General features: G+C 40.1%; 1 protein-coding gene across 1 annotated transcript in view; it reads left to right on the top strand.

The window, feature by feature from the left end:
• Positions 1-26,443, top strand: part of LOC127436893 (myosin-binding protein C, slow-type-like) — a 56,928-nt gene that overhangs the window by 26,427 nt on the left and 4,058 nt on the right. The window contains exons 12-30 of the mRNA XM_051691383.1: positions 4,687-4,819; positions 5,885-5,893; positions 6,402-6,526; positions 7,719-7,824; positions 7,929-8,095; positions 8,228-8,393; positions 8,628-8,734; positions 9,268-9,404; positions 10,597-10,756; positions 10,845-10,949; positions 11,265-11,453; positions 15,128-15,262; positions 15,361-15,528; positions 16,358-16,446; positions 16,530-16,722; positions 16,973-17,112; positions 17,350-17,509; positions 20,169-20,305; positions 21,386-21,572. Coding sequence (XP_051547343.1) covers positions 4,687-4,819; positions 5,885-5,893; positions 6,402-6,526; positions 7,719-7,824; positions 7,929-8,095; positions 8,228-8,393; positions 8,628-8,734; positions 9,268-9,404; positions 10,597-10,756; positions 10,845-10,949; positions 11,265-11,453; positions 15,128-15,262; positions 15,361-15,528; positions 16,358-16,446; positions 16,530-16,722; positions 16,973-17,112; positions 17,350-17,509; positions 20,169-20,305; positions 21,386-21,572 — 2,613 coding nt within the window. The remainder of the gene's footprint in view (positions 1-4,686; positions 4,820-5,884; positions 5,894-6,401; positions 6,527-7,718; positions 7,825-7,928; positions 8,096-8,227; positions 8,394-8,627; positions 8,735-9,267; positions 9,405-10,596; positions 10,757-10,844; positions 10,950-11,264; positions 11,454-15,127; positions 15,263-15,360; positions 15,529-16,357; positions 16,447-16,529; positions 16,723-16,972; positions 17,113-17,349; positions 17,510-20,168; positions 20,306-21,385; positions 21,573-26,443) is intronic.

The following is a 26,443-nucleotide window of genomic DNA, read 5'->3' as shown; positions in this document are numbered from 1 at the left end:
CGGTGGAAACTTATTCCACAATTCCTGATAATATCTCCCGGGGGAAGCATACATAAGCAGAAAAGCAGAGGCCCTAAATCTGATCCCTGTGGCACTCCATACTTAACTTTTGCTTGATTTGACAATTCCTCATTTACACATACAAAGTGGTATGATAAATAAGACCTAAAACATTCTAATGCAAGTCCACTAAAAACAACATAATTCTCCAGACTATTCAAGAGAATATTGTGATCTATTGTGTCAAAGGCAGCACTAAGATCTAAAAGCACTAGAAGAGAAATGCAGCCGCGATCAGATGATAAGAGCAAGACTTTTTTAACTCTGATAAGTGCATAATTCCTGACTGAGATTGTTCATTTATACCATTTCTCTGTAGAAATGAACATAGTTGTGAGAACACTACCTTTTCTAGTATTTTTGGCATAAATGGGAGATTTGAAATCGGTCTATAATTAGCCAGTTCTCCAGGAACAAGCTGTGGCTTCTTAATAAGCAGTTTGATAACTGCAATTTTAAAGTTTGTGGGATATGTGCTAAGGATAGTGAGGAGTTAATAATATTAAGAAGAGGTTCTGAGATTACAGGGAATACATCTTTTAAGAGCTTAGTTGGTATTGGATGTAACATACATGTTCGTTTTGTTAGCTCTTCATGACCTATGACAGCGAAGGATTGAAGTTGCACATGAGGAAAATTATGAGACACTGTTTTCTGAGGTGCTGTGACAGTTAATTGCATAATTCCAATTTTATTTCTGATGATTTCTATTTTATCAGTAAAGAAATTCTTGAAGTCATTACTATTGTGCTGCGACGGAATATCTGGTTCAGTCGAGGCTTTATTCCTAAACAATTTAACCATGGTACTGAATAAACACCTAGGATTGTTGTGGTTATTTTCTATGAGTTTGCTAAAATATGCTGACCTGGCAGCTTTTAGTGCCTGTCTGTAGCTACAGACACTATCCTTCCATGCACAGCGAAATACCACTAATTTTGTATTCCTCCACTTGCACTCCATTTTCTGAGCTGCTCTCTTGAGAGCATGAGTGTAATCATTGTACCATGGTGCAGGGTTTTTTTCTTACATTTTCTTTAATCGAAGGGGGTGACACTATCAAGAGTGCTAGAGAAGGCTGTATTTATATTTTCTGTTATTACATCAAGTTCTTCTAGACTTTTTGGCTTACTGAGTATGTGAGACAATTCTGGAAGATTATTAGTGAAGCTATCTTTAGTGGTTGAAAGAATAGTTCTACCTGAACATTAGCGTGGTGTAGATTGAGTGACATTAGCTGATTGCAGCAAACAAGAGATGAGGTAATGATCTGAGATATCATCGCTCTGCAGTAGAATTTCTATAGTATCAACATCAACTCCATATGATAAAATTAAATCTAGTGTATTATTATGGTGATAAGTTGGTCCTGTCACATTTTGTGCAAGAGGACTGCAAGAGAGTTTAGAATATTGATAAATGCTTATCCCAATGTATCATTTTCTATCTATGTGAATGTTAAAGTCACCAGCAATTAAAGCTCTATCTACAGTAACTACTAGATCTGATAGAAAATTTACTAATTCACCAAGGAAATCAGAATATGGCCCGAGTGATCTATATACTGTAGCAAGGACAAAAGATTTTTTATTATATCTGACAGTGCCACATTAAGCATTATTAGTTCAAAAGACTTAAACTTATATCCTGTCCTCTGAGGAACACCAAAAACATCACTGTAAATTGTAGCAACACCTCCTCCTCGACCCTTCAGATGAGGCTCCTGTTTATAACAATAACCTGGAGGAGTAGATTCATTTAAACTAATATATTCATCTGGTTTAAGCCAGGTTTCAGTCAAACAGGGCACATCCAAACTATGATCTGTAATAATTTCATTTACAATTAGTGCTCTGGTTGAAAGAGATCTAATGATTAGTAGACTTACCTTTATATGATCTTATATGATCTTGTTTATCTTTAGTTTTTTTTTTGTTGTTGTTTTTTTCAAGTTTGACCTTAATAAAAAAAAATCTAAATTATTTAGTGAGAAGTTTGTGTTTGGTTGTTTGAGGAACAGACACAGTCTCTATATGATATCTAGGTGATACAGTCCCTATGTGTTGTAATTTATGTGACCTGTGTGACATCTCAAGGCAGCTAGCAGACGTTTGGGATAACCAGTTTGTCTGCTTCCTGACCTGGGACCCAGATTATGAGCCAAATTACTAGAGAGGAGAGCGGCACATTCTCTGGAGCTATGGAGTCCATCTCTCTTTAGCAGATCAGGTCACCCCAAAGAATCTTCCAATTGTCTATAAATCCTATCCTATTCTCCGGACACCACTCCACATCCAGCCATTCAGTGACACAAATCTACTATAAACCTCATCACCACGATGAGCAGGGAGGGGGCCAGAGCATATTACAATGTCTGACATCATTTTTGCAAGTTCACACACCTCTTTTACATTATCTTTATTGATCTGCGACTTGCGAAGCCAGACATCTTTAGTGCCGACATGAAGAACAATTTCAGAAAATCTAAGTTTAGCATTAGCCAGCACTTGTAAATTTGATCTGTTGTCAGACGCCCGAGCCCCCAAATTGCATTCAATAGTAGCTATTTCCACGTTCCTTACAATAGAATCTGCTATAACCAGGGCTCTTTCAACATGATTATCAGTGGGTGCATCACTGAGTGGGGAGAATCAATTGGAAACCCTAACATGAACGGAGAGTAGTGTCACTTTGCTGAGCGAGTATGCTGCAGAGGCATCACCCAAACGCCCTACTGCAGGGGCTGTACAGCCGGAACCAATGTGTGTGTGTTGCTCGCTGTACTACCTGCATCCAAAACAGTATCTACCAGCTTCCCTTTCTCACGGACCTCCACTAGCGTTTGGATGCATGGCTCTCATTTACCTTCTCCGTCAACCTGACTAATTCCTTACATTTATCACATGTGAATCCCTCATTGCTTACGGAAGAAGCTATAGTAAACATGTGACATGCATGCAGGAAGAAATAACATGAGCAGATGTCATGACTTACTGCAATTTTGTTGTTGTTGTTGTTGTTATGGTTGTTCTTGAGCGGCGAGGGTTTGAGATTGATGTGGTTCGATGTGGTTCCTGATCAGCAGATGTTTGAGATTGATGCAATAATCCATGTAAAACACAGAGGAGAAAATGAATGCATGCAGTCGAGACACGAGATGCAGACAAGCGGAAAAAAGAAAAGAAAAAAGAGAGAAACAGGTGCGCGTGGTAAAATACATGCAGTTAAAACAAAGGCGGAAAAAATTAAGCTCACGGTAAAATGGCAAAGGATAAAATGATGAACGTATAAGAATAAGCAATGCTAAGCAGGCTAGCAGGCTAGCAAGCTACAAAATTGTGGGATACATTTTGGCATTTTAGTTTAGGTTATAGAGGCAGCTTCAACTGAGGAAAACAAGTAAATGTCTCCAGTGTACAACACACATTTAAAGGAATATTCTGGGTTCAATACAAGTTAAGCTCAATCGACAGCATTTGTGGCATAATGTTGATTATCACAAAAATATATTTAGACTCATCCCTCCTTTTCTTTAAAAAAAGGAAAAATCAAGGTTGCAGTGAGGCACTTACTATGTAAGTGAATGGGGTCAATTTTTGAAAGGTTTAAAATCAGAAATGTGAAGGTTATAATTTTATAAAAGCACTTACATGAATTCTTCTGTTAAAACTCATATTATTTGAGCTAAAAGTTGTTTAAATTGTCATTTTAACAGTCATTTGAGGTTTTTAGTGTTTGTTGACATTACATGGTCATGGTAATGAAATTGTAAAATTGGCTATGACTTAACACAGAAAAAATTGGCCCCTTTCACTTCCATTGTAAGTGCCTCACTGGAACCCAGAATTAAGCAATTTTAAAAATAAAAATTAATTTTTGTGGTAATCAATATTATGCCACAAATGCTGTCGATTGAGCTTAACTTGTATTGAACCCAAAATATAATAAGATGGAAAAGTATTCAATTTTGTCAACTCCGTCAGAAATGTGAGAATAGTGTGAAAACAGAAAAAAATGTATACAATGTATTTTATCACTTAACTCCTTTACTGGACACCATTGTTAGATAAAGAAGGACTTTACACTTTTGTTAGATGGATCAAATGAAAATGGCATGCTTTTTAGTGTGTCTGACAGAGTTGACTCAAATTACTGTAAGATGTAAGTTATGATGACAGCCTGAATGTCAATACAGTACAATACAACCTACTGTACATTTTATATATACAATTTATATATTGTGTATATGGTTGTGTGACAATAAAAGTGATTTGATTTTGATTTGATGTAAATCAATTTCAATTTTCAAATGTTTTTATAAAAACCTGTTCCCTTACATGGTTAGTTAGCTGAGACCTTTGTCTACAAATGTATCCATTTCAAATTAATTTAGTATTAAAATTATAAACATGTTTTTTCTCTTACCTCAAGAATCAGTAAATTTATAAAAAAAAAAAATAAAGAAAATCCAAAACACAAGCAAAGTTCAGACCAACTTAGTTTAATGAGAATTTGTCACAATACAACAAGGTGGCAAAGTCATACAAAAGCGAATTGTACTTGGTTCAGTCGTAATTTGATTCATTTGAATCACAGCTATTCATCTGCATTAACTTTACTCTGCAGCATTTGCTAAGAGATTGGAACCTGCATATCAGGTAGACAAAGGTGGGAAGATTCGGTTAGTGGTGGACCTTGCTGACCCAACTGTGGAGTTAAAATGGTACAAGAATGGACAAGAGATCCGTCCTACCCCAAAGTATGTAACTTCTTGTTCTTACATGCCATTTTTCAGAACTACATTCAGACACATAAACAGACACACATGTGCACAACCCTGATTAATCACCCCTTATTTACCCCTGTTGCCAGCAATGCAACACAACACAAGTGAACCATTATCATTTCATGTCCGACAAACACGTAACGTTCTTTAAACATTAATCTGTGCCGGATGTGAATTCCAGAAATGTTTGAAGGACGTTATGTGTTTGAAGTCCAATGTGAAGATCTTGAGCTACATTTTTAAATGTAGTGTACAATGACAATAATGGCTCTTTGTATTTAACGACAGGAAAACAGCACCACTGCCCTCACAGGACTTTAATAAAGCTGCGACAGCTGTCTCTGTGAACTCACATCCTCATGATCAGCAGCAGTTTTTTAGAAATGTTGAGCAAATTGTGCACCTTTAATCTGATTGGCCAAGCAGTGTTTCAAGATTGCGGATATTTAGTATAACAGCAATGGGACGCATCACTTTTTGTGTCAGTCTGTGGGTCATGACAAAACAGAATGGCTGATCTTGCTTTGGTTAACCACATGATAACTATTTTGGAATTATTTTCAATAGCAGGAAAAAAAATAGACAAGATAACTGAACATACTGTGTCAAATATTTGTGCAATATTGATCTAATGTATTATATATGTAAATTAGTATTGCTGCTGTTCATTAAGATAATAATTGTGGGACACAATGATGCAGAACTGATATTTGCTTAAAATATCCAAGGTCTCACACTTAAGGCAGCTTCTTGCAAACACCATCTCTCATGGTTGTTCAGAGCAACAAAATTAAAGCCATTTGGGTGGTCAGTGCAGTTTTCTGGTTGCTTATGATGTTTATGTGAATGTTCTCTCTCTCTCACTCTGCAACTATGACACTAACAGCTCTTTCAGCCCTTGTTTGATCTAGACATGATGTCTATCTATCTGTTCTATCTGTTATGCAATGGTGATTCCACCTCTCTGCCATAACTTCCACTTCCACCTACTCCATCCTGTGCTCCGGCTCTGTTCTGGCTCCTCTGTTAATCATACAGTAATAGGAAGTAAGTCAGCCTATCCTCAATACTGTAAGTCTGTATATCTGAACCAAACAAGTGACCTCTGTCATCATGAAGAAAAAACAAAAAAACCCAGTAAGGCTGATGTTTGTTTGGATTCAAATTTATACATGCTGGGATTTGTAGTCTATTGGAAATGTTCCGATGGTTTTATGTGTTCTATGGGGATTTACATGTAACAAATGAGTTACAAATAAGAGTCTAAGAGTCAAATATTTCTCTTTTTTCCATTTGTATTTGATTTCTATTTTCTCTTGTCAGTTTAAACTTTTTAATAGTTTAAAGTAGCTAATAGTCAAACAAAAGGCATCCTTCACTTCTGCAAAAAGCATTTTCCTCTTTACCCCAGACCTAAAGATTTTTCTTGAGTTGTTTCCACTAGTTCTATCTATATATATTATATGTTATTATATCATAAGTCATGCATCACTTCAGTACTTTGGATCTACCTCTGGGATCTTAAATGTTACTAACTACTGAATTCACTGTGCAGGTATATCTTTGAACACAAAGGCACTCAGAGGATAATGGTCATTAACAACTGTCAGATCAATGATGACGCTGCATATTCAGTCACAGCAGGAGATGAGAAATGTACCACTGAACTGTTTGTCAAAGGTATGTCCACCCCAACCAGCCCATCACTGCTTAAAGGGATAGTTCACCTGAAAATGAAAATTCTGTCATCATTTACTCACCCTCATGTGTATGATTTTCTTTTTTCTGTTGAAAACAAAAGAAGATGTTAGTCTCAGTCACCATTCTCTTTCATTGCATGGAAAAAAGATGCAATGAAAGTGAATGGTGACTGAGGCTTTCAGTACCTAACATTCTGCCAAACTTCTTCTTTGATGTTCCACAGTAGAAAAAAGTAACACAGGTTCGGAGCAATATGAGGGTCAGCACTGATGACAGAATTTTCATTTTTGAGAGATGAAAATTATCCCATTTAGTGATTAATTAAAGCTGAATTTCCTACTTAAAGGAGTAGTCCAGGTTTAATACAAGTTCAATACAAGCTCAATCGACAGCGTTTGGGGCATAATGTTGATTACTACAAAACAATTTAAGTTTTTACTCATCCCTCCTTTTCTTTAAAAAGCAGAAATCGGGGTTACAGAGAGACACTTACAATAGAAGTGAATGGGGCCAATTTTTGCAGGATTTAAAGGCAGAAATGTGAAGCTTACTTAAATTACTATACTTAAATTACTTTAAAGTACTTAAAATAATTCTTCTGTTAAAACATGTATGTTATTTGAGCTGTAAAATTGTTTAAATCTTAATTTTGTGGTCGTTTTAGGCTTTACAGCATTATGTTGTCATGGCAACAAAATTGTAAAATTGTATATAACTTAGTAGCAAGCATTTTTACCACACTAAAATCATGTTAACACATATTGTTTACATCTTGTGACTATAATTTTGAAACAGTGAGTATTTTAACGTTTACGGATTGGGCCCATTCACTTCCAGTGCTGCACTGTAACCCAGATTTTTGCTTTTTTTAAAGAAAAGGAGGGACGAGTCGAAATTGATTTTTGTGGTAATCAACATAATACCACAAATACTGTCGATTGAGTTTAACTTGTACTAAACCCAGAATATCTGCTCTGCAGCTCTGCAGAAATTTGGTATCAGTTCTCCTCTCACATCCAAGTGTTCACTTGTTCTTAAATAACGATGAATTTACAACAGGTAAATATAAGAAAGAAAAAAAATAATTAGCACAAAAATGGCTAAATGTATGTTTTGTAGCAGTCCCTTTTTAATGATGTAATCATGTTCTCTCTCTCTGGGCCATCTGCAGAACTGCCTGTGAACATAGTGAAGAAGCTGGAGCCAGTGAAAACTACAGTGAATGAGAGGATTGAACTGGAGTGTGAAGTGTCAGAGGAAGGGGCAAAGGTCAGATGGTATGTGGGAGTTTTGGGGTGTTTTAGCTAAATACCTCACTACAGCCCTCCCAAAACCAGTAAGAAACATTTGACCCTGTCTTTTTGATGTTTGTCTAATGCAGGATGAAGAATGGGGTGGAGGTCCCTACAGGTGTGCGATCACGGTACCGTGTGAAATCTGAGGGAACCAAGCACTGGCTGATCATTGAGGATGCTATGAAAGACGACACCGGCACATACTCCCTGATGGCCTCTGGGGGCACCACTGAAGCTCACGTTCAAGTTGACTGTATGCCAACATTTATTTTTGGAAAGCTCCCTTTTATATATATATTTTTTCAGCTCCCTTGTTTATATATTTTCAGCCATTTTCTCTTGTTTCCCCTCCTGTTATGTTGTCTCTTACTGTCTGGCGATTCAGTGAAGCCTCTGAAGATTCTGCAGGATCTACAAAGCGTGACGGTGTTGTTGGGTCAGCCACTCAAGCTGGCCTGTGACATTTACCCTGGGAATATTCCAGGCCGTTGGTACAGGAATGGCCAGCTGATCCAGCCTAACGACCACATCAACATTTTACACAGAGCCAAGTAAGCCTACTCAGCCGGCCTACCACCAAAACACCCTCTTGTATTTCACACCTGTTCAACCAATATTAAACCACAATAAATCAAAATCACACCAGCTCAAGGGCTTATTGCATAAATATTTTAGAAATGATTTCACAGCCACAATCTCTCTCTACCAGCTTGAAATTTATGCACTAAGCCCCATCATACACTTTTCACATTTTCCTTTGTGTGTTTTATTTTTGATTTACACAGGAATCACAGCCTTGACATTGAGAGCTCAACCATTCATGATGCCGGTGACTACACCTTTGTTCCAGAGGGATACTCGCAGACACTGAGTGCTAAAGTGCACATTATAGGTACAAGAAATCAGTCTTACTCTTCTACATTACTGGGGCCTACCTTTAATAGTGTTAACAGTCCCTCAAAAGCAACGTAAAGCTTGGCTTAAAAAAAACTTTAATGCCAACATACCATGGGTCTTCAACAAGGGGGTAATTATTGCTTGATCTCAAATTAGTTTGGTGAAAAAAACGAAAATATGCATTAAACAAGAATACCATATCAAGTTAAACTCAACAAATGCTAAAGAAGCTAAAGTTCAATTAAATGTATTATTTTACCAACCACATTAAAATATAAAATTAAAATGTAATGTACTTTTATTTAGTATATGACTCAGTACATTAATAATGATTATTTTAATGGTTTTGCAGTGTAACTATATTACACATAACATAACAAAATATGTAAATTCATTAATATGGTACTTCTGTATATGCAACAATTTTACACAGCATGTAAAAGGTGATCCACCAAGTCCTGTACAATTTATTAATGACAATTAACTCTTTCAAGCACTAAAGAAATGGCATTTTCATCAACTCTGCAGATCCTCCCAAGGTGCATTTAGAGGCACTTAATGTCCAGGACAACACTGTGACCATTGTAGCTGGAAGCAAACTCCGCTTGGAGATCCCCATCAGTGGAGAACCAGCACCCAGAGTGGTGTGGATGAAGGGAGAAAGGGTGAGTTAAGAGAAAGAGTAGAAAAAATAATAGAGGAAGTGATAAGGCAGCCAAAATAAGTCGACAGCATTTTGCTCCAAACTGCAGTTAAACTATTGTATAGTGGTGTTCACTAAGGCAAGCATCACTATTACAACTGGGTATACTTTGGGTTCAAACCACTAACCCTAAGTATTAAAGGGATGGTTCACTCAGAAATAAAAGTTCTCTCATCATTTACTCACCCTCATGCCAGATGTTTATGACACAAACAAAGATTTTCAGAAGAATATCTCAGCTCTGTTGGTCCTTACAATGAAACTGAATGGTGAGCAGACCTTTGTAGCTCCAAAAATCACATAAAGAAAACACAGAAGTAATCCATGAGACTCCAGTGGTTAAATACATATCTTCAGAAGCAATATTATAGCTGTGGGTGAGATTTCTTTCCCTAAATCTCCACTTTCACTTTTACATATGAAAGTCACATATGGTGCCTGTTTAGTTTCACTTTCACGCCTGAAAGTGGAGATTGGGAGTAAAAAAGCACTTAAATATTGTTCTGTTTCTCACCCACAAATATTATATCACTTCTGAAGATATGGATTTAAACACTGGAGTCATATGGATTACTTTTATGTTTCCTTTATGTGATTTTTGGAGCTACAAATGTCTGATCACCATTCACTTGCATTGTAAGGACAAACAGAGCTGTAATATTCAACTAAAAGTCTTCATTTGTGTTCTGCAGAAGAAAGTCATACACATCTGGGATGGCATGATGGTGAGTAAACGATAATAGAATTTTCATGTTTGGGTGAACTATTCCTTTTATCTCATCCAGCATCACTTTTACACAAATGATACCTCAAACCATATGGCTTTTTGAGGAGAAGTGTTCAATATTCCACAATATCTTAGAGTCTTGTGGGTGGGCTTTTTTGCCAGTATGTAACCACCTAGCAACCACTCAAAACACCCTAGTAACTATCTAGCAAGCACCCAGAACACTCTATTAATCATGCAGCAACATGCAAACAACGACACACAACATCTTTGCAACAGCATAACAACATACTGTCCATTAAACCAGAACACCTTAGCATCACAGCAGTGAGATTTGTCTTCAGTTACTTGCTGTATATTCAGATACAAATATGCAAACATCAAAAGAATTATACCTGGACTAAACCAAGCTTATGGGTTGTTTCAGGTCATCCTTGATACAGGCAGTCGAGTTCGGGCCGAGAACTTTGCAGACCACACCTGCCTCACCATTGATGTCACAGAAAGAGAAGACACTGGTAACTATAAGATCGTCCTTCAGAATGAGGCTGGAGAGGACACAGCCAGTATTAAAGTCAAAGTTGTGGGTAAGACAGCCTCTCATGAGAGATCATACTCTGTAATGTTAGTTTGTAAGGTAAAACTGTAAATCTTATCCTAATTTATTTTACGTAGACATCCCAGATCCTGCCGAAGCTCCTCTAGTTCCTAATGTGGGTGGAGACTGCTGCACTATGACATGGGATCCCCCACGCTACGATGGTGGTTCCCCTATCCTCGGTAAATCAACTACCTGTGCATAAAAATGCAACTTATTTGTTCTATGGAAGCCTGAATTTTGAAATTAATTCAAATGACACTGTATGTAGAAAAAGATTTTTGAATTTCACTTTAATCTCATCGCATTTAGTTACTGTAATCGAATTACTTTTAGCCAAAAAGTAGTGTAACGCTTTATATTTAAAATAGTTTTATATTTAAAACAGTTACTGACTTTCAAGTTCATTACTTGGGTTACACATGTATAATACATATACCATATACTGCATATACTGTACAGCAATGCATCAGCATATATTTGTTGATATTTCTCAGGATACTTCATTGAGCGAAAGAAAAAACAGAGCTCTCGATGGATGAGGCTGAACTTTGACCTTTGCAAAGAGACCACATTTGAGCCCAAAAAGATGATTGAAGGCGTTCCGTACGAGGTGCGAATATTTGCTGTTAACGCCATCGGTGTCTCCAAACCCAGTGAACCCTCCAAACCTTTCATTCCCCTGGGTGAGTATATAGACAGCTCATTTACACCAATCAGCCACAACATTAAAACCACCTGCCTATTATCGTATAGGTCCCCCTCGTAACCTCAAAACAGCTCTGACCCATCGAGGCATGGACTCCACAAGACTTCTGAAGGTGTCCTGTGGTATCTGGCACCAAGATGTTAGCAGCAGATCCTTTAAGTCCTGTAAGTTGCGACGTGGGGCCTCCATGGATCGGACTTGTTGGTCCAGCACATCCCATAGATTGGACTGAGATCTGGGGAATTTAGAGGCCAAGACAACACCTTGAACTCTTTGTCATGTTCCTCAAACCATTCCTGAACAATTTTTGCAGTGTGGCAGGGAGTATTATCCTGCTGAAAGAGGCCACTGCCATCAGGGAATAACGTTGCTATGAAGGGGTGTATGTGGTCTCCAGCAATCTTTAGGTAGGTGGTACGTGTCAAAGTAACATCCACATGAATGCCAGGACCCAAGGTTTCCCAGCACAACATTGCCCAGAGCATCACACTGCCTCCGCCGGCCTGCCTTCTTCCCATAGTGCATCCTGCTGCCATCCCTTTCACAGGTAAACGATGCATACACACCCAGCCGTCCACATGATCTAAAAGAAAACATGATTTATCAGACCAGGCCACCTTTCTTTCATTGCTCCATGGTCCAGTTCTGACACTCACGTGGCCATTGTAGGCGCTTTTGGCGGTGGACAGGGGTCAGCATGGGCATTCTGATCGGTCTGCGTCTACGCAGCCCCATACGCATGTTGTGATGCACTGGGTGTTCTGACACCTTTCTATCATGGCCAGCATTACGTTTTTCAGCAAATTGGGCTACAGTAGCTCTTCTGTGGGATCGGACCAGACGGGCTAGCCTTCAATCCCCATGTGCATAAATGAGCCTTGGGTACCCATGACCCTGTCACTGGTTCACCGGTTGTCCTTCCTTGGACCACTTTTGGTTGGTATTAACCACTGCATACCAGGAACACCTCACAAGATCTGCCGTTTTGGAGATGCTCTGACCCAGTCGTCTAGCCATCACAATTTGGCCCTTGTCAAAGTCACTCAGATCCTTACGCTTGCCCATTTTCCCTGCTTCCAACACATGAAATTGAAGAACTGACTGTTTACTTGCTGCCTAATATATCCCACCCCTTGATAGGTGCCACTGTAACGAGGTAATAAATGTTATTCACTTCACCTGTCAGTGGTTTTAATGTTGTGGCTGATCAGTGTATACTACAAGGGCTCAAGAGAAGAGTCAATAGGATTTTGTGTGTCTTTGAATCAGTTATATCACAAGCGTTGTCTCCATTATGTAACATAACACGCAGTTTGATAATTTAAGCATATCCCATTAAGCAAGATAAAGACTAGTTCCATTTCAGGTGTGTAGGCAACAGGTGTTGCTGGGCACACATCAGTATTCAAAACATTCGTGCTGTGACCTCCAGAGGACAGGCCTGAGATTTAGGAGATACTGAGTATGTCCTCATAATGGCTGCCAGATCATCTGGGGATTAGAGTGTTATGTGATCAGGTAGACTCTCTGCCTTAGTCACAGCATAGACACGTAGAGTAACATAGAGCTACAATATAAGAGTATAGTCTAATAATAGCTCTTGAAATCAAAGGTTTAACTTAAATTATGATAATGATTTAATTGATAATAATAATAATTAAATAATATATGCTGTATACAGGTGTATCTCAATAAATTAGAATGTCGTGGAAAAGTTCATTTATTTCAGTAATTCAACTCAAATTGTGAAACTCGTGTATTAAATAAATTCAGTGCACACAGACTGAAGTAGTTTAAGTCTTTGGTTCTTTTAATTGTGATGATTTTGGCTCACATTTAACAAAAACCCACCAATTCACTATCTCAACAAATTAGAATACATCATAAGACCAATAAAAAAAAACATTTTTAGTGAATTGTTGGCCTTCTGGAAAGTATGTTCATTTACTGTATATGTACTCAATACTTGGTAGGGGCTCCTTTTGCTTTAATTACTGCCTCAATTCGGCGTGGCATGGAGGTGATCAGTTTGTGGCACTGCTGAGGTGGTATAGAAGCCCAGGTTTCTTTGACTGTGGCCTTCAGCTCATCTGCATTTTTTGGTCTCTTGTTTCTCATTTTCCTCTTGACAATACCCCATAGATTCTCTATGGGGTTCAGGTCTGGTGAGTTTGCTGGCCAGTCAAGCACACCAAGACCATGGTCATTTAACCAACTTTTGGTGCTTTTGGCAGTGTGGGTAGGTGCCAAATCCTGCTGGAAAATGAAATCAGCATCTTTAAAAAGCTGGTCAGCAGAAGGAAGCATGAAGTGCTCCAAAATTTTTTGGTAAACGGGTGCAGTGACTTTGGTTTTCAAAAAACACAATGGACCAACACCAGCAGATGACATTGCACCCCAAATCATCACAGACTGTGGAAACTTAACACTGGACTTCAAGCAACTTGGGCTATGAGCTTCTCCACCCTTCCTCCAGACTCTAGGACCTTGGTTTCCAAATGAAATACAAAACTTGCTCTCATCTGAAAAGAGGACTTTGGATCTTCTCTTCTCTTCTTCTCCTTAGCCCAGGTAAGACGCCTCTGATGTTGTCTGTGGTTCAGGAGTGGCTTAACAAGAGGAATACAACAACTGTAGCCAGATTCCTTGACATGTCTGTGTGTGGTGGCCTTGACCCCAGCCTCAATCCATTCCTTGTGAAGTTCACCCAAATTCTTGAATCGATTTTGCTTGACAATCCTCATAAGGCTGCGGTTCTCGGTTGGTTGTGCATCTTTTTCTTCCACACTTTTTCCTTCCACTCAACTTTCTCTTAACATGCTTGGATACAACACTCTGTGAACAGCCAGCTTCTTTGACAATGAATGTTTGTGGCTTGCCCTCCTTGTGAAGGGTGTCAATGATTGTCTTCTGGACAACTGTCAGATCAGCAGTCTTGTGTAGCCTAGTGAACCAAACTGAGAGACCATTTTGAAGGCTCAGGAAACCTTTGCAGGTGTTTTGAGTTGATTAGCTGATTGGCATGTCACCATATTCTAATTTGTTGAGATAGTGAATTGGTGGGTTTTTGTTAAATGTGAGCCAAAATCATCACAATTAAAAGAACCAAAGACTTAAACTACTTCAGTCTGTGTGCATTGAATTTATTTAATACACGAGTTTCACAATTTGAGTTGAATTACTGAAATAAATTAACTTTTCCACGACATTCTAATTTATTGAGATGCACCTGTATATATCCATCCATCTTCTATAGCAGCTTGTCCTATGTAGGGTCACGGGTAGTGCTGGAGCCTATCACAGCTGTCTCAGGCCAAAGGCAGAGAAACACCATAGACATGTAGCCAGTCCATCACGGGCAATTTAGAGTCTCCAGTTAACTTAATCTATATGTCTTTTGGACTGTGGGGGAAACCAGAGTACCCAGAGGAAACCCACACAAACACAGGGAGAACATGCAAACTCCACACAGAAAGGCCAGGATTTGAGCCAGGACTCAAACCCAGGACCGTCTTGCTGTGAGGCGACAGTGCTACCCACTGAGCCACAATGTCATTTACAATAATTATCATATGCAAAAATAAATAAATAAATAATAAAACATGAAAAAATTTAGCCACTCTAATTCCAAGATTCATCAACTTTCAATAGCTGTGACCAGTGAACCCACAATGCTGGTGGTGGATGATGTCACAGATACTACAGTAACCATGAAGTGGAGGCCCCCAGACACCATTGGTGCAGCAGGACTTGATGGATACCAAGTTGAATACTGCATAGAAGGAAGTAAGGCAATATATACTGTTTATTCATTATAAAAATATATATGTATACAAGCTATGTATAGATTTTATAGAGCCATAAAATCTGTTGACGTTTCACAGCTGACGAGTGGATACTGGCTAATAAAGAGCTGACTGAAAAAACAAAGTACACCATAACTGGTCTGCCAACAGAGGCGAAGATCTTAGTGCGTGTTAAGGCCATAAATGCTGCTGGGGCCAGTCCACCCCGTACTACACAGCACTCTATACTGGTGAAAGAAGTTATCGGTGAGATCCACTTACCACTTTAATTCTGCTATTTAAAGACCCCATGAAATAAAAAGAGTTTTGTGGTTTTTAGTCTATGTCTCTAAGTTTTGACACCATCCATATGCTAGTGTAGTCAGGGCCAGTTGCGGCATCCGCTACCCGACATTGGCGGGAGGGCGCGTATGTAAACGTGTTCAGTGGGATGATGCTAATGTAAACACAGAGACAGTGCGCAACAGCGAAATGTGTCCGTGTAGTGCATGGTCATAGAGTAACAACGTTCCACCCCTTCGCTGCTGAGCCCAGCAAAACTGGAAGCCCCAGGGCCCCGGAGTACCTTAATGCGGCCCTGAGTGTAGTCAAGTTGACAAAACTAACCTTTAGCAGGATACACATTTGAACATTTCCAGGAAAGCTGACCAAAAATACTAAAGACTTCTCTTGCACTAGACAGATATTTGTCCATTTTATGCTCTCTGCATGAGAATGGCCCTCCCAATAATACCATCTGCAACTCACTTCCAAACAGCGAATCATGGTTCATGACTGTGATGTAACTGAAACCAATTAGCTATTTAAAAGAAAAAGGAAAAGCCCTTGGGAATGGTATGTTGTGTCCAAACTTCTTTCAATAGGAATATGTCAACAGAGGAAAGAAAACTGTGCTCGTAAAATTATTTCATGGGGTTTTTGGAAACACGCCTTTAAATAATGGAATTAATTTAAACTTTGCATTACTAATGAACACATATCTGATTATATAGATTAATTCAGAGGAATTCTGTTGGGTGCTTGGTTCTAAAAGGGCAGTTTTAGTTGTAGAAATGCTCTTATTTGTGTTTCACAGAGCCCCCTAAGATTCGCATACCTCGACATTTAAAGCAGACGTACATTCGAAAAGTTGGTGAAGTCGTAAACCTTGTTGTGCCATTTATGGTGAGCCCAAAGATCATGATAACAACCCCAAATTTATCACATTCCACTGTTGATCACAACTCAAAATCATTTTTACTTTCTAGGGAAAACCAAGGCCAAAGGTCACCTGGTTGAAAGAGGGTCAACCAATCGACCAAACAATCAGCATTCGCAACTCAGACTGCGACAGCATCATATTCATCCGCAAGGCAGAGAGAAAGCATTCTGGGAAATACGAACTGACCATACAGGTGGAGAATCACGTCGACACAGCCATGTTGGACATACAGATAGTCGGTTAGTTCACAAATATACCATTTAAAAAAAAAAAAAAACTCATGAGTCTGTATGCAAATTCACTTTCATAATGCAGAAATAATAATAGTAATGTACCAGTTACCAATCATCAAGACCTATAGTCACATTTTAATGATTATTATTCTGATGACACATCAAAGTCAAAGAATTTTGTTCTAGTTTGTTGATGTTTATTTGGCAGCAGTTCTGAGCACTTTTTTAACCATCTCTCTGGTGTCATTTGCACCAGACCTTCCAGGCCCACCACAGGCTATAAAGATCGAAGAGATCTGGGGCACAAACGTAGCACTGGACTGGAGCGCACCGAAGGACAATGGCAATGCACCCATAACAGGCTACACCATCCAGAAAGCTGACAAAAAGACTATGGTCTGAAGATCATCTCAGTTTTCTCTTCACCGTACTTCTCTAATTTTGATATTTAACATTGGAATCAGATATACAATTAGCTTTTCACCTTTTAATATATTAGCATTAGCAATTTTTTATATATATTATGTATGGAAATATACACAATTTATAATCTTTAATTCCTGAAGCAAAGAAAGCAAAAAGATATACTGACAAGCATAGGTGTGCGTGTGTGTTTGTGTGTGTGTGGCACAGGAGTGGTATACATGTGTGGAGCATTACCATCGCACCTGTATCACAATCTCAGATCTGGTGGTGGGTAATGAGTATTTCTTCAGGATCTACTCAGAGAACATGGTGGGCTTGAGTGAAAGTGCAACTGCCACTAAAGAAAGCGCTCTCATTGTGAAGGAAGGTAAGGCTCAGCTCTGCTCCACGCTTTTAATTAATTGTTTTAATTTACTTTGTAAATTAACTGCTGGCTTGAAGGGATAGTTCACCAAAAAATTTGAATTCTGTCATCATTTACTCACCTTCATAATGTTCCAAATACATATGACTTACCTCAGTGGAACACAAAAGGAGATGTTAGGCAGAATGTTTTTTTTCCATACAATGAAAGTGAATGGTGACTGAGGCTCTCATTCTGCCTAGAAAGTCATACTGTGTAAGTGAGGGTGAGTAAATGATAACAGAATTTGTATTTTTGTGAACTATCCCTTTAAATTCAGTTGGGTTTTCAAAGGGTTGTTTAATAATAATAATAAAAAAAAGTTAAAGGTGCACTAAGTGATTTTTTTACTCATTAAAAAAGTCCAAAAGAATTCAACTGCAATTTTGAAACACATTTATACAATCATGAGCACTTACATGAGATGAAGACTCCAGTCATGTCAGTAACCTTATAAAAGCTGTTTCTTGAAGAAGGTCCCCTCATTGAGGCTGCCATGTTAGAATCATATGACCAGCCAAATAATACTCACTTAATCTCAGTAGCTGGCCTGTTATTGGACACTTTCATTCATGGATTAAAATAATCATGTCTAACTGTGAACATGATTTTCTACAATCTATTGAGTGATGCTGCATCCATGCCCCTATGTGTCAGCGTAAGTCCAAGACAACATGAAAAAACATACTGAGTGCACCTTTTAACAGATTTCCTTTCAATTATTAATTTACGACTGGCTGACATGAAATTGATGTACATCTCAGATGCAAGGACTTTTCTAGGCATAGGTGAAATAGGTGGTCACCTAGGGTGCGACCAGTTTGAGGGGGGAGCCAAATCAAAGGTGCCACCAACACACACCCATGATGCAGTCGTTGCGCTAATACACTGCTGTGTCTGTGACCATTCTCCTGACACAGTCACGATCACGATCATCTTCTCGCCTGGGGTGCCAAAATTGTCCGAAACAACCCTGCTCAGAGACATACACAACTTTGGTACCTGAGGGCTGATGTACTAATTTACTAATCAGTGTTTTGTCTTGTATTCCTTTATACATTGATTTAGTCAGGATTTCGTAAGGATTCATGTCTTATTCTGTCCTCATATGCCTGCAGGGCATTTGAGAGTTGAATTGCAAGGTTGTTCAGTCTGCATCCCAATTTGCATAATTAATATATGCACTAAAAGTATGTACTTCACTCGTGACGGGAAAGTAAATACTTTTGAGCATTTAACAATACAGTATATTAGATCCTGTAATATTAGATCATGCCTGTCTTTACATCCTGATGACCCTCTTGTGTTTGCATAAAAGCGCTACCACCTACTGTAGCTATAATCATTTACCTAAAAAATATTACTTAACTTATAGGAGTGTAATACATTTAAAATGCTGTACTATTTTACAACTATTTTCTGTTTTTTATTTTCTGCAACTGACAAAAGTAAAAAGAGAACCATCACAAATACCTCCTCTTTCAGTAGGTAAAGGGTTGAGGTCAGGGTCAGGGGGGGCTCAGGGAAAAAATTCCACCAAATGTGAAAAAATAATCCCTAAAATTAAAAATGTGGGGGCAAAAAAAAAATGGCCAGTTACAGTACACTATATATATATATATATATATATATATATATATATATATATATATATATAAAACTGTGTATATACTGTATATATATATATATATATATATATATATATATATATATATATATATATATATATACAGTATATACAGTACAGTATATATATATACACACTGTGTATCACATAAAATATGATTTGATGTTGATTAGACTGAGAACATATGTAATGAATTCATTAAATTGAAGTATTTAAATAAAAAGATTACTTTATGTTATACATGTATAAAAAAAAGCCTCCATAAATGTAAAAAATGACCCTGATAATCAGATCCAATATAGAAAAGTTAAAATATAAGCTCAAAAAGCATGCACAAATGCAAACTTCCAAAACCACCAGAAATATATGAAAACTTTGATATACTATTTTCAATGTAGTATGATTTGGGACGCACTAATTCCAATAACGCATAATACAGATAATATGTGAATTGGGACGCATAGCTACTTTCCCTCAGATTTTAGCCCCAACTCTAAAGAAACACACCTGTTTTGGTGCTGGAGCAGGAATGAGTTTTGTTTAAAAGGAGCTTCAATGGCTTAACTATAGTGTTAAAGGTGTTATTTGCAATTTGGAGTAGTTTAAGCAGCTTAAGACTAAAGTTTAATGACTCTCTCTTCTACATCTGCATTTACAGTATTCTGTCTATATGCTACAAACACCAGGAATTGCCTAATAGCCACAAATTCATGTGGTGACAGTGACCGTGGTGACAGGGGCCGTATTACAGAATCTTTTGTCCTAAGTTCAAATTTGACATCCTGTTATCACCATGGTTACTAAACAGATAAGATAGGATTCTGGGATGTTTCCGTAATAGTAACGCTTCGCCAATGCTGATGAAAAATGTTGTCTCTTCCTCATCATTACATAAGGGAAATTCCCCCGATACAGCTTTCGGCTCGTATCATGCACAGTCCCTCTCTCTCTACCCCTTTCCCTCTCACTCTTCCTCCTCCTCTCACTCTCGATCAGGCTTGCAGCTGAAGAACCCTGAATACAATGACCGCGACTTCACTGAGCCACCCAGTTTCACTCAGCCACTCATCAACACCTTCGCCATCGCTGGGTACAACGCCACCCTTAACTGCAGCGTGCGTGCCAACCCTAGGGTAAGTGAATCACAGACTCACTTGCCATGGACCTGTAATGATCAGCGTGTGTTCATTAAAGTAATTCATACTACCTCCTATTGTGGTTTGAGTGATCGGATCACAAAAAAGTTTTGCAATCTAAAAATATCTAGAGTGCAGAAAAAAACATTCACAAATTAAAAAGAGCAAAAAAATATTATGTACAAATATCAAAACTATTGACCCCTCACCCAGACAAGGCTTTTTTGCTGCTCCCTGTTCTTTCATTTTCTCTCTCTCTTTCAAGTTCAGAGAAAGTCTTTGATTCTGCTGGGCACCTACCATGTGCTCATGGCTTTACACCTGTAGTTAGTTCTTTGTGGCCTGACCTGCGAATACCTTAGTGGGCTTAACAGCACCTGCTAGTTATAATCTTTGACCGCATGCACACACAGACACAAACACTGGATCACATTCTCTTACCGTCAAAAGCTTAATACTCATCGGAGCCATGTCACAGTGGACATTGCACATGCTTTTAACATGTTTTAGCAGATTTGCTCACAGGGACAGGGGTTTGAATCAGGCCTAAGTACATGGTCTGGTCTATGGGTCTAGAATTTCCTTGTCCCCCAGTTCTGTTTGGATGGCGAAACGATCTAGGGTGCCTCCTCTACCTGGGTCTGACAAAAAGAGACAAGCACTCGCCCACCCTAAAGATCAAAATGTCCCCCAAAGATCAGATTGTACTGGCTAGGGTCAGAAATTAAGAGGGTGCTCAGGGCAAAAATACCATTGAAAGGAAAAAAAATGCCCCCATAATGTCTTTGTCTTTTTAGGCATACTTATACATGTACTGTAAGTTAAAAATTAAAAAAATATTGATATTTCCTATATAGACACAATAAAGCAGAAGATATAAAATAACTATCTTAAGCCAAATGTGTTTGTGAAACATCTAATGTGTCTAAGAGTTTTGCACAGTACTGTATGTATACTGCATAAAACTCCCAAGTAATATTTTTTACTTTTAACTAAAAATCTGTTGTTTACTGTGTTTTCCTAAGTTGTTGCTTTATTTCTGGTGTTGTTTTATTTACTCTTCATTACTCTACTCAGCCTAAGGTGATCTGGATGAAAAACAAGATTACCATCATAGATGACCCACGTTACCGCATGTTTAGCAACCAGGGCGTATGTACGCTTGAGATCCGCAAGCCCAGCCCGTTTGACGGAGGTGTGTACACCTGCAAGGCAGTCAATAACCTCGGAGAGGCTCAGGTGGACTGCAAACTAGAGGTCAAAGGTTGGTCTACACATTAGAATTATCATCTGTATTCTAACACATAGATACAGCATCTTTGGAACATGCCTCCATGAGGATATATGTCTCATACAGTATTAAATAGCTTCAGTAGGACAAATTACATACGACTGGCATTAAAACAGTGCAATATCACTGTTGGGTACAATATTTATGAAATAGGGAGAGCTGCAAACAGAGGCCCTGTTTGACTCCTGAAGTAAAAAAGGCCCATTATGTGCTTCCAAAACACACACTACTTTTTTCACCTAACCAACCAATTAATGTGATAGTCAAGTGAATGCAAAGCAAATGCTTTGCTAAAGTCTGAACTGATTCAGTTTTAGTTTGTCTGTTAACGGACAACTGTACTTTGTTTGTACTGTACATCTCGTTTTAGCTTAGCGTTGTGTTTTCATATTTTCTTCAGATTTATCTGTATAATAACCAAACGCTAGTATGTATGTATATCCGACCAGGGTGTCTGTTTTATTACACCAGCATTAAGTACTGTATTTATAGAGTATTAAGATCTGAATTGCCATAAAAACATGCATTAATAGCATTAACAAACATTTGAAACATTTGATTTATATATTTCCCTGTACATTCACATTTAAATGTACATCATCTGTTAACCATTATACAATGTTTATTAATGACTTATTAATGTAAGTTATTACAAAGTGTTACTGAAGCAAATCTTTCAGGCTCTAATTTCTTTAAATCTATAATTTTTTGACCATTATTATTCATTTTTTTATTTTCAAATTTGTTTTTGTCTCCTGTCTGAATACACATTGGACTTGCTGCATGCTGTAGCAATTTCCCAAAGCAACTTTGTCTCACCACTCAATACATTTATATCTGCTGTTTTAATTGAGCCTCAACGGTAATAAGTGTGACACAAGGAGAGAAAGAGGCCCAAGAGCAAAGGAACAGTTCAAAGGATTTATTTACAATAAATTATAACTTCAACTGGGCTGGTAAAGCATGGAGAACCCGGCACCAGTATGACGGTGATGGGTGTATAGGTCGATGTGTGCACGCTGTGGCCGCGCAGTGAGCAGATCCGTGAGGAATCCTCCATTGAAGCATCGTGGGTGCTGAGAACAAGCGCACAGCAAACTGGAAGGTAACCACACTCCCGACACACGGGCAGAGACAGGCAACCAAAACAAATATGCGAGACAGGACCAACTAGGCAGAGAGGTGAGTTACTTCAACACCAAACAACAATCTAGCAAAGATACTTACACAACAAAGGGATTAAGTAGGCAGTGAGTTAGCGGAGAAACAGGTGCTACTAGCACGCTGTAACACATCAATGGAAAGGAGGAGGCGAGAACCGGCTTGATAATATAAATAATAGTTTAATTATAAACTGAACCAAAAAGACAAACACACACAGGTGTCGGACAGCTGTCCGTAAGTCTCTCTCTCTGTCGCACTGCCATCTCCAGTCGGCCTTTATCCCTCTCGGGCTAATCAGCCTGATTAGGAGCCAGGTGTATAGAATCACGACCTGGCCCCGCCCTCTGCCCTGCCACATTCATCCCTCGTTCTCTCAGGCGGGGAGCTGGATCAGGGGAGGGGACAAGAGGAGGGAAACAAAAAAAATGTGGCACCTACACGCCGTAACAGCGATCGTGCCAAATTAACAAAAACATTTAAAAAGAGAGGGAAAAGGCCAACACAGAGCGGCAGCAGGAGAGAGAGAGGAGTGAGAGAGAAAAAAAGAAATTCACTTGCCGGTTCTCCGATACGCCATAGCCTAGTCCTCGGCCACTCCTCCACCCTCTGGTGGATGACAGCCACGCCTCCCCGGGTGGACTGGAGGCAGTCCTCCAGCTCCTGGTGGACAGAACACCCTGCCATGTTTTTGGTGGATGGAAGGGTCTCCCCCACCCCTGGCAGCGGTTCTCCCACTTCAGGTGGTCGGCCAGGAGCCCCTCCCCGCTCGCGGTCGGTGGTGTCAGACCCTGCCAAGTTTCAGCGGCTGGTAGGTGTCTCCTCCGCCCCTGGCAGCGGCCCTGACCACTCCAGGCGGTCGGTTAGGAGTCCCACCTCCCCTCGCAGCCGGCAGCCGTTCCTCTGCTTTCAGGTGGCCGGGCTTCTCCGTCCCCCGGCGGATGGCCATGGCTGCTCCATTGGGGTGGATGGTAGAGGCGAGGAATCGGTGCATCCCTCCTCCTTCCCGGGTTTCGGCACCAGTGTAACACATCGATGGAAAGGAGGAGGCGAGAACCGGCTTGATAATATAAATAATAGTTTAATTATAAACTGAACCAAAAAGACAAACACACACAGGTGTCAGACAGCTGTCCGTAACTCTCTCTCTGTCGCACTGCCGTCTCCAGTCAGCCTTTATCCCTCTCAGGCTAATCAGCCTGATTAGGAGCCGGATGTATAGAATCACAACCCGGCCCTGCCCTCCAACCTGCCACACACGCTAATTAGTGGCATGATCAGTGTTCCCATTGGAACAATCAGTGTTCCCATGGAAACACTGATCACACATGCCGGCAGCGCCTGAGACACATGAGGGAGAGAAATAACAAAACAAACAGAACAAACCGACAACCCCCCCAACCCCCACCCACCACCAGTGATGCCTCCTGGCGTCCCCAGCTAAATTACCTTGCCGGAGGTGGAACTGATCTATGAGGGTCTATCCAGGATGTCCCGAGCCGGGACCCAACATCTTTTCTCAGGTCCATAACCCTCCCAGTCATCCAGGTACTGGAACCCTCTGTCCCTCTGCCTGATGTCAATCAACCTCTTGACTGTATACACAAGAGAGCCCTCAACTAGATGAGGAGGAGGCGAGACAGATGTTGTGGGATATAAATTGGAACGTAAAACTGGTTTGATCTTGGAAACATGAAAAGAGGTCTGCACCTCTGAATAAAAGTGTGAACGGACGGGACTCAGGCTCTTGGCGGGGAACAGAGGGGGCTGATTATGGGAGGCCACACAGTGCAGGGTCTTCTCAAGTTCCTGATTCGCCCGCTCTGCCTACCCATTTGTCTGGGGGTGGAACCCAGAGGACAAATGCACCATAGCCACTAGCTGTCAGCAGAATTCTGCCCAAAAATGTGACACAAATTAGGGGCCTTTGTCAGAAACCATATAGACTGGGAGGCCATGAATGCAGAAGACATGGTTAATGACTGCCACTGCCGTCTCCCTTACTTTGGGTAATTTAGGGAGGGGAATGAAATAAGCTGCCTTCGAGAACTGGTCCACAACAGTCAAAACGATGTTGCCATGGGAAGGGGGGGAACCAGTTACAAAATCCATGGCTATGTGTGACCAGGGTCTTGAAGGGACTGACAGCGGTTGGAGGAGTCAAGTTGGGGGGTTACAAGTGGTCTTATTAGTTGTACAAATGGGGCAAGCAGCTACGAATCGGAATATGTCCTGCACTAGCGATGGCAACCAGAATCACTGTCTAATGAGCGTCTGGGTGCGAGCCGCCCCTGGATGACAAGCAATGTTGGATGATTGGCCCCACTGTAGGACGTGCATCCGAACTGATTGTGGAACAAACAACCAACTCACTGGACATGTAGTAGAGATGCTGTGTTTCGTAGTGCAGCACGGACTTTAGCCTCCACCTCCCAGGATACCATGCCCACCACCCGAGTGGCGGGTAGACTTGTTTCCGGTGGGATGGTAGAGGTCTCGACCTTGAAACATTAAGAGAAAGTGTCGATTTCAATTTGTCAATTTGCGATACAAAAGGACAACATTAAAACGGGTGAATAATTGTGCTCAGCGAGCTGGTCAAGAGTTAAGACGTTTGGCGCTACAAATGTACTCTAGGTTCTTATGATCAGTCCAGACCATGAATGGTACCCCCAAACCCTCTAACCAATGATGCCATTTGCCCAAAGCCAGCCGGACAGCCAGCAGTTCTCTGTTACTGACGTCGTAGTTCCATTCAGCTGGTTTTAAGAGGTGTGAAAAAAAGCACATGGCTGCATCTTTCCATCTGAGGAAGAGCGCTGCGATAGGACCGCTCCGACGCCAACCTCCGACGCATCCACCTCCACCACAAACTGCCATGCAGTGTCGGGAGTCATTAGAATAGGCACTGTAGAAAACCGCTTCTTCAATTTAGAAAACATGGCCTCGGCCCACGGGGGCCAACAAAAGTCAGTGCGGGTGGAGGAGAGATCCGTCAGAGACGTGATGAGTAGGCTGTAATTACGAATAAACCTACGATAGAAATTAGAAAACCCCTGAAACCTCTGCAAAGCCTTGTGAGAATGTGGGTTGGCCAATCGGAGATGGCTCTGACCTTGGCAGAATCCATGCACACTCCCTCAGACAAAATGATAAACCCCAGGAATGGAATCGACTGTGCATGAAAAGTGCACTTCTCCACTTTGACGAACAGCAGATCCTCTAGCAGCCGCTGAAGCACCTGCCTGACATGCTGAACATGGTCTTGGATATTCTGGGAGAAGATCAGAATATCATCTAAACAGACAAACACAAAATGGTCAACCATGTCTCTAAGCACTTCATTCATGAGCTGCTGGAAGACGGCTGGGCTGTTGACCAATCCGAAAGGCATAAGCAAATATTCAAAGTGCCCCCTATGGGTGTTAAAAGCCGTCCCCACTCATCCCCCTCCCTGATCCGGACAAGGTGATAAGCATTGTGTAAGTCCATCTTCGTAAAGACGGACTCTCCCTGCAAGAGTTCAAAAGCTGAGGACATCAGCGGCAAAGGATAACGATTCTTCACCGTGATGTCATTCAGCCCTCGATAATCTATGCAAGATTTAAGTGAGCTGTCCTTCTTCTCCACGAAGAAGAACCCTGTCTCTGCTGGTGAAGAGAAAGGGCAGAAGAGACCGGCTA

The sequence above is a fragment of the Myxocyprinus asiaticus genome, chromosome 47 (genome assembly GCF_019703515.2).
Source record: "Myxocyprinus asiaticus isolate MX2 ecotype Aquarium Trade chromosome 47, UBuf_Myxa_2, whole genome shotgun sequence".
Lineage (NCBI taxonomy): Eukaryota > Metazoa > Chordata > Actinopteri > Cypriniformes > Catostomidae > Myxocyprinus > Myxocyprinus asiaticus.
This window is presented reverse-complemented; position numbering and strand designations above follow the sequence as displayed.